General features: G+C 50.6%; 1 protein-coding gene and 1 pseudogene across 2 annotated transcripts; both read left to right on the top strand.

Annotated features, from left to right (window-relative positions):
• Positions 1-501: 501 nt before the first annotated feature.
• Positions 502-3,045, top strand: LOC119291115 (branched-chain-amino-acid aminotransferase 3, chloroplastic-like). 2 transcript variants are annotated; one of them, XM_037569824.1, is made up of 7 exons: positions 502-793; positions 943-1,095; positions 1,266-1,626; positions 1,748-1,978; positions 2,066-2,278; positions 2,375-2,487; positions 2,578-2,692. In XM_037569824.1, exons 2-7 carry the CDS (start codon positions 944-946, stop codon positions 2,690-2,692), a joined length of 1,185 nt encoding a protein of 394 aa, XP_037425721.1. In that variant the 5' UTR covers positions 502-793; position 943. The 2 variants fall into 2 exon arrangements, with proteins under 2 accessions (XP_037425721.1, XP_037425720.1); XM_037569823.1 differs by having other exon boundaries at positions 701-793; positions 1,022-1,095; positions 2,578-3,045.
• A 1,125-nt stretch (positions 3,046-4,170) lies between these two features.
• LOC119294401 lies at positions 4,171-7,173 on the top strand (annotated as a pseudogene).
• Positions 7,174-9,236: the final 2,063 nt, after the last annotated feature.

Consider the following 9,236-nt stretch of genomic DNA (forward strand, 5'->3'; position numbering starts at 1 on the left):
TTTTAAGGAAACTGCTATAATATTATAGACGTATAGATTGGAAGTTTTTTTGGAAAAAATTAGCTGGGCAGACGCCATCACGCCTTACACGCGGCAGAGCAGCGCGACTACGACTTGCTCGTTCCCAGGAGGTGCCGTGCCAGGCGCGGCTGTACTCTGTCACTGCCTCGCGGGGTCCACTCAGTGCCTGGGCCCACGGGTCAATAGCCACGGCACCCATCCATGTCCGTCGATGGTTTTGTCTCCGTCCTGGAAAAGCAAGCTTGCTGCTCCTATAGCTTTGGCACAGGCTCCCCCGTAGCAGTTCACCGTCTTTGTCAAACATTGGCAAATATCTTTGTCAAACATTGCCGAATCCTGCTAACGCATGTTAATGCATGTGTTAATTCGCCATAGAAAACCAATGCATGTGTTTCATAAAAAGGTATCATAAACCAATGCATGTGGCCTTCTATAAGTGTATGATACAGCACGGCAAATCGAACACTTGCCAAATTCTCCACGACCTATATAGAAACCTCTTTATGAACGGTTACCATTTTAACTCGCTGGTGCTGTGCTCTCGTTCGTCCGAGTACCTAGCGGCTCCTGCTGAGCATAGCTCGCAAAACGTATCAGCTGGCCATTATATTGCTCGCGAGTTCTTGAACAACGTTGGCGATCGATCTAGCTAGCGGGGCGCCCGGGCGTACGTGCGTGCATGGCTGTGCTGTCGTCTGCGAAGCGCCTCCTCCCATGGGGCCGCGCCTCGGCCGGCGGGGTCAGCGGCGGCCTCCGAGCTCTACTCGGGACGGTGCGTACCCGCGCGCTTCTCGTGCTTGCAGTTGAGATCCCATCAACAAGTACTACGTACAAAGCATGGCCGCCGGGCCTTGCTTTTTACTCTTCTTGTTTCCGTTGCGGAGAAGAGCATTTTCCCGTCTGAGATTTATCCATGTCCAGGATGATCTCCCGTCCCGCCTCCATGAGGATGACGATGAGATCGATCGGAACTCACAGTAGGCGCCTTCTCGGTGTGCAGGACGGAGGCGGCGGCCGCTCTCTTCTCCCGTCCCGGTGGAAGTCGTCGCAGCCGCAGCTGGACCCCGTCGACAGGTGCGTGGGTGACATGCAGGCTCGTCGTTCCTTTCCGTGATTGGTTTCGATTCGTTTGCAGGTCGTTCGATCGCCAATGGCTTTTAACATTTTGCGCCGTTCGTTTACACTCAATCAACGCTTGTGCTGCCGCCACCGGGGCATCCGTGTGCGGTTTGGCTTGGCTGCAGGTCCGACGAGGAGGGCGGCGGCGACATCGACTGGGACAACCTCGGCTTCGGGCTCACCCCGACCGACTACATGTACGTCATGCGGTGCTCGCAGGAGGAGGGCGGCTTCTCCCGCGGCGAGCTCGCCCGCTACGGCAACATCGAGCTCAGCCCCTCCTCCGGCGTCCTCAACTACGGGCAGGGGCTGTTCGAGGGGCTCAAGGCGTACCGGAGGGCGGACGGGCCCGGGTACATGCTGTTCCGGCCGGAGGAGAACGCGCGGCGGATGCAGCACGGCGCCGGGCGCATGTGCATGCCGTCCCCGTCCGTGGAGCAGTTCGTGCACGCCGTCAAGCAGACCGTCCTCGCCAACAGGCGCTGGGTACGTACGTGGTGACCATCGATTTGTTCTTTTATTCACGTGACGTGAGTGCACGCCATGCTCATGAGCCTCTATGGCTGATCTCTGCACTGCAACCACCGCTGGCGTACGTTGGTTTCAGGTGCCGCCGCAGGGAAAGGGAGCATTGTACATCAGGCCGCTGCTCATCGGGAGCGGGGCGATCCTCGGGCTGGCGCCGGCGCCGGAGTACACCTTCATGATCTACGCCGCGCCTGTGGGGACATATTTCAAGGAAGGCATGGCGGCGATAAACCTGCTGGTCGAGGAGGAGATCCACCGCGCCATGCCGGGCGGCACCGGCGGGGTCAAGACCATCTCCAACTACGCGCCGGTGAAAATCTTTTAGCCGGTAATTTCTTCTTCAGGTGAATTTCCAGAAAATGTGACTGACCGGCTTGTGTTTTTATACCATCATCAGGTGCTCAAGGCGCAGATGGACGCGAGGAGCAAGGGGTTCGCGGACGTGCTGTACCTGGACTCGGTGCACAAGAGGTACGTGGAGGAGGCCTCCTCCTGCAACCTCTTCGTCGTGAAGGGCGGCGCCATCGCGACGCCGGCGACGGAGGGGACCATCCTGCCGGGGGTCACGCGCAGGAGCATCATCGAGCTCGCCAGAGACAGCGGCTACCAGGTCGATCGATCAATGCACTCCACTCCGCCACTACCATCCACCACTCAACTGTACCGGTGACAACGAACTGAAGCTCTGTTATGTGCTGTCGAGCAGGTGGAAGAGCGCCTCGTCTCCATCGACGATCTGATCAGTGCAGACGAAGTGTTCTGCACGGGAACGGCCGTCGGCATCACCCCGGTGTCGACCATCACCTACCAAGGGACAAGGTAAGTCGAACTCATGCAATTCGTCCGTTGAGCCGGGGCAAAAGGATCCAAGATGTCTGGTCGATTCAGTGCTGAGATATGTGCGTTCAGGTACGAGTTCAGGACTGGGGAGGACACGCTGTCGAAGAAGCTGTACACGACTCTGACATCGATCCAGATGGGCCTGGCGGAGGACAAGAAAGGATGGACGGTTACGGTTGATTGATTAGGATAACAGCGTGGGCGCATGCGGCGCCAGGAGCATTCATCAGTATTTCTTATTATGTCTTGCCAATGTGAATAATAATAGTGATGGTGATGATATCTCGGGGATGTCTCGGCCCCGAAGGGCGATGGTTTCTCTGATGCTACTGATTTCTTGGAAAATGTGGAAAGAGAAAAATGTATGTGTGTTCCATAACAACGTAGTTCCCGTGGGTGTTCTTGTTGCTCGAACAAAAGATGAAGCTTCTCTATGGTGCCTAGCTGGGGTGAAATTTTTGTGTAATATTATGTCACGACAGTGAGGCTTGTAATTCCGCCCTTGGCCTAGACCCTAAAAACCTTGTTCTTATTCAATGAAAATGGTAAGTCTTTTGCCTTGTTTAAAAAAAATGATGATGATATCTCGTGTTAGAAGATACGTATGTCAATCTTCACCATGTTCGAATTTTTGCACGGAAAAGAAGCTAATGTTGATCCTGCTTGACACTTGCGTATTTGCCAAATAGATCGTTTTCATTAGCAAGTTCAAATTTGGGCACGCAAAGTAGCTGATGTTGATCCTGATTGACACCTACCATTTGCCAAATAGATCGTTTTCAAGCATGACAACTGGCAGTCGCAGCGATTTTACAGTTACAGAGACATTTCATGGACATTCGATGTACTTTGATAGTTTGATACGTTCACGTTGTTGCTCTCTGACAATTTACAGAGGCCAACAAGTGTGACGTTTTTCGGGCCAAACAACAAGCAAACAACGGCACGACTGCATGCGGCACATGTCACATGGTAGGCATGAAAGAAACGTATGCCAAAGTGCAAGTAGTCCATTTTTCTTAGGCTCCACGTACGCATTGCCAATCCAGATCCAACGTGCATGCTTACTGGAATTTTCTTCTTTTTAAATCGTTGAAGGAACTCAATACGAAAACAGCACGGATCTGTCTTTTTGTTCAGCAGATCTGATCTGATCGGGGGACAGGATGATGTGTCAGTCAAGTTGTCGCACTGCAGTGTGTGGTCTCATCCATCTCCAGCGGGCCCAATTTCGTGTTTTGACCCTTTTTAGAAAGTATTTCAGGATCTGGTCCCGGTTTGAAATTTTTTTGAGATTTGACCCTTTTACCTCCCGCCAGGGCATCTGGCGGTAGGGTTAGATAGCCTACCGCTAGGTCCCATGGCGGTAGGAAACTTATCCACGTCAGCACGCGGAGACGGCGTCGTCCCCCTCCGTCGCACCCTACCGTCATGGGCCTTGACGGTAGGCTGTCTAACCTTACCGCCAGGGGCCCTGGCGGTAGGGTGCGGGGCAGTTATTTCGCCCGAGACCGCGCCCCTTCCCTTCTCCCCACCCCTCCCCTCCCCCAAGTCGGCAGTTTCTCCTTTCTTTCTCCCCCAAGTCGCCCCTCTCTCCCTCTCTCATCTCCTCCACTCCCCCCTTGGATATTCACCGATTCTTCACCGTTTTGGCGGATCGAGATGGCCCCGAGGAGAGAACCGTAAGCTCCTTCGATCCCTCCAATTAGTTTTTGCAAACTTGCTACCGATTCGACGCATTATTTGCTTGAAATCCCTCATGTTTTTGAACTTAGATTGATTTTTTTTCACCTAAGATTGATTGTAGTTGTAGTTCTTAGTTCTTTAGTAAGTAGTGGTATTGGATATGTACTCTAATCAATAGTTCATATGTTAGTGTGAAGATGAACCCTAGTTCATAATTTTTTTTGTTAAAAAAATTATGATGTATTGTTGATAAAGGGATGAACCCTAGTTTGATGATGCATGTTGATATGATGATATGCTCTAGTTTGAAGATGAACCCTAGTTTGATGATGCATGTTGATATGATGATATGAAGATATTGTTTGGAAAATTTTGTTTAAAAATATGAAGCTATGATGTATGTTGGAGGTTTTTTTTTTATATGATGCATGTTGATATGATTTGATCCATCATGTGTAGTAGATGTTGTTGGAGGAATATGCTTAAAATTTGATCTTGATATGATTTGAGTTCATTGTTTGTTTATGTATGCTTATGCTTATGGTGCTTTTGTTTATGAAACTCTATTAAGGCGGCCACCTCTTGCGGACAACATCAGCCCACGGTACTGCATGCTGGACTAGGCATTCGACAAGGGTCATCGTGCCCGTTTCATAGAGAACGGAGAGGTAAGTGATATGAAAGAAATTTTGATCAAAGTTCTCGGATTGATGAAAATGATTTCCTAACTTTTTGGCGTTCACTTTTTAACAGACGCTCCAGCCACTGCGCATGAGGGGTCACGGGGTTCATGGGCATATGGACTACGACGAGCGCTACGCGCCGTTCTTCAAGAGAGCCCGTCTGTTGGGTTTCGTGCTGCAGTTCAAGCGTCAGCCGCCGACGCTTGTCCACGCGGCTCTCACAGCTCTGATTGACCGTTGGAGACCGGAGACCCATTCTTTCCATCTGCCATGTGGGGAGATGACGGTGACCCTAGAGGACTGGAGGATGATTACTGCAATGCCGATCGAGGGTCATGCACTCACCGGTCGAGTGGAGAGGGCCAACTGGCAGGAGAGGGTCACCACCCTCATCGGCGACTACCCCGGTGCCAAGAGTAACCGTACATCCGGTGTGCCGTTGCCCTGGCTCTCGGAGCACCGGAGGACATGCCCCCAAGGCGCAGATGAGGCGACTGTGGAGTTGTACGCGAGGTCCTATCTGTGGTATATTCTCTCGGAGGTCGTGTTTCCAGACAGCTCCGGGAACTCTGCCAACTGGGCGTATCTGTTCTTCCTAGCGGACTGGGATGCAGGGTACAGTTGGGGGACGGCATCTCTCGCCTACCTATACCGTTCGGTAAGAGAGTGTCTAATTGCGTACCTACCTACGAAAGTGTGTCCATGACATTTTCTTATATCTGATCCTCATTTGATGTTTTGCAGCTTGACGACGCAACGCAGAGGACGGGAGACAAGTCCAATATGCGTGGCTTTGTCTGGGCCTTCTCCATTTGGATGTGGGAGCGGCTGTCGGTGGGGCGTCCGGAGAAGTTGCCAAGACGCCCATGGGAAGACTATGGCGAAGAAGGCGACGAGACTCGAAACCCCACCGTAGCTTACGAGTGGGACGTTGTCAAACTCTACACGGGCCTAAACAAGACTTCGTACAAGACCTACACCAACGAGTTGGACGCTTTGACGCATACGCAGGTATATGAACTCGCACAACACCTTTCTCTTTGATTCCGCTATTGACCGAGAGTGCGAACTTACCAAGGTATATGTAATAGGTAATCTGGTGCCCGTATCGACAAGAACGAGAGTGGGCCTTTGATCTGAACATGATGTGCGATGCGGACCGTGGTATCTGGCGGTGCATCGTGCCCATGATCTATGTGTACGTCGTCGAGTGGCATTTGCCACAACGCGTGGCCACGCAGTTTGGGATTTATCAGCATACCCCACCGGGCCAGCCCACCGATACCGGCGGCCACGCGCTGCACCTGTGAGCTCTTTGTTCTCCGTGAGATTATCATGTTTCTTGTTGCTTATGATGATCTCATTGCGCTTATGATGATTCTTGTTGCTTATGCCTTGCAGGATGAGCCAGCAGAAGAATTAGTCGATCACAAACTGGGGAGAGGAGCATAAGACTCATGTGACGAAGTGGAACCGATGGAGGTGGCGTAAAGACGTGGAGAGGAGAGTGACTAACTGGGATGATTACCTGGGCCGACACATGAGGTGGTACGATGATGGCCAGAAGAACCGTCTTCGTCTCAGGCCTCGATCGACGGCGGAAGACATCGCGGAGCTGGAGTGGGCTGACCCCGATGAACAGGCATACCAGACCGGCATCAGAGACATGCATAGTGGATTTAGGGAGTTTGCACCCCTCATCAACAGAGTGGTACGTTTGAACCGATGGTCGTATTTGAAATATTTTATTCGTCAACGTGACTGACTTATGCCGTTGCAGTCCGGTGAGCTGAACAGATGCATCTTTGAAGCCTTAGATGCACTAGGTCATCTTCCCGGGAGCGTACAATCTGAGACCAGAGTCAGGGGGACGATGAAGGTACAATTTCAGTCTCCTCGGAACAGATGCATCTTGTTCACTTGCAGTCAGTCGATCTGAACTTATTATGACCTTGCTTCATTGTGAGTGCAGAAGTTCATGCAGCGTTGTCGCAAGCTGGTAGGGTTGCTTGGGTGTGCTGGAGCTGGGTCAGTTGAAGCTCATCAGCCTGTAGCCACACAGGGTATCATCGGCTCATCGAGCCATGCTCCCTCGTCGTCTAGGTTGGTTGGAGAGGAGGAGGAGGAGGAGGAGGAGGCCATATATGAAGAAGGGGAGGAGGAGGATGAGAGCAACGGGGAGGAGGAGTACGATGAAGATTATGGACCTCCAGCAACTCAAACGTCTCAAGCATCTCAGCTGCCGAAGAAGAGGAATCCGAAGAAGAAGGATTTGCTGAGTCCGGACCCTTTCCAGAGACCGGTTCCTCGACGGCCCAAGAAGAAGACCGAAGAGCATCGTTCAAAGAGTAACGAGGACCGTACCTCCAAGAGGGGAAGGAGCAACTAATTATGCTCTTCGATAGTTGGCTCTTTTAGTTTCGTTGAACTTCGTTTGATTGAACTATTCGGGTGGTTATGAAGCTACGTGGAACTATGTGTTTGCTATTTGTGGATCTATGTGTTTGCTATTTGTGAAACTATGTGGAACTCTGTTTACTAATTAGTTGAAGTTCGTTTGAAATGTTCTATGCACTTCAAATTTGTTAATGTGTATGTGATGCCCAAGTTTAATTGTTTGAGATCTGTGATATTGTTGTCATATTTGTGAAAATTGCTATAATATCATTGTCATATTGAATTTGAAAAGAAGCAAGCAAATGAACTTAAATTCATAAAACACAGGACCCTACCGCCAAGGCCCCTGGCGGTAGGGTCAGACAGCCTACCGCCAGGGCAACTCAATTCTTCGTTACAGAATCGTTACACTGAAAAAACAAGACCCTACCGCCAAGGCCCCTGGCGGTAGGGTCAGACAGCCTACCGCCAGGGCAACTCAATTCTTCGTTACAAAATCGTTACACTGAGACAGGACCCTACCGCCAGGTGCTCTGGCGGTAGGTTTGGACAGCCTACCGCCAGGCCTCCTGGCGGTAGGTACTTATCCACGTCAGCGCAGTCAAACGGCCGTCGTCCCCCTCCGCCGCACCCCTACCGCCATGGGCCGTGGCGGTAGGCTATCTAACCCTACCGCCGTAGGCCCTGGCGGTAGCAAAAGGGTCAAATCTCGAAAAAAATTCAAACAGGGGTCAGATCCTGAAATCCTTTCCAAAAAGGGTCAAAACACGAAATTCAGCCTCTCCAGCGTTGATCAAACGTCGCCGCATGCTGCTCTCGAAGCGGGATAGGATCACCTATTGCTCGTTCTTCACAATCATGTTTTGCATGATTTTAGGGCAACTTCAAATGCACTATCCTAAATGGGCATCTGTTTTGTCCGGATTTCATCCGTTTGGGATGACAATGGGGCTGTGTCGTCCGGATTTGGGTTTGCGCTGGCTGGACACCCAACGCGCGACCGCATCTTTTGCCCCGTTCCGTCCGCCTCAGGCAACTACAACAGAATGAAGCATAGAAAAAATAGTTTAAATCAAACATAACAATATGTTTAAAATAGTATTTTATTACAATGCAGTTATTAAAAATATTAAATAGTCTTACAAAACTACTCAAAGTTTGTGCACACGAAAAGAGATCAAACCGATAGATCTATTGATTGCCAATGTGATACCACATGTGCTCAACCAAGTCATCTTGCAGCTGCATATGAGTGTTCTGATCACGCAGCTCACGATGAAATTGAACAAACTGTTCAAAGGTTGCAGGAGGTGGGTGCTCAGGCTCAACATTCTCACCTTGGAAATCGAACCCTTGGTCGTAGATGATGTCATCACGCTCATCCTCAACGATCATGTTATGCATGATCACATAAGCAGTCATCACCTCTCAAAGCTTCTGAGTGCTCCATGTCAATGCAGGGTTTTGAACAATACCCCATCGAGACTGAAGCACACCAAATGCACGCTCCACATCTTTCCTAGCACTCTCCTGCATTTGGGCAAATATTTGTCTCCTCTCCTTGCGGATTGGGTTGGTCTTCACAAGAGTGGACCACTGGGGATACATACCATTAGCTTAATATCCCTTGTTGTAATGGTGGCCATTGATCTCAAAGTTGACCTTCGGGCAGTGGCCGTATGCAAGCCTTGCAAACACTGGAGAATGTTGAAGAACGCTAATATCATTGTGAGAACCAGCCATGCCGAAGAAAGAATGTCATATCCACAGATCTTGTGAAGCCACAGCTTCAAGTATGACAGTGGCACCTTTCACATGTCCCTTGTACTGCCCCTGTCAAGCAAATGGACAGTTCTTCCACTTCCAATGCATACAATCAATGCCCAAGCATGCCGAAAGCCCCTCTCGGCATTAATCGTCAACAACCTCTCTATATCAGCTGCATTTGGTTCTCTCAAGAAT

The sequence above is a fragment of the Triticum dicoccoides genome, chromosome 4B, assembly GCF_002162155.2.
Source record: "Triticum dicoccoides isolate Atlit2015 ecotype Zavitan chromosome 4B, WEW_v2.0, whole genome shotgun sequence".
In the NCBI taxonomy this organism is placed as follows: Eukaryota; Viridiplantae; Streptophyta; class Magnoliopsida; order Poales; family Poaceae; genus Triticum; species Triticum dicoccoides.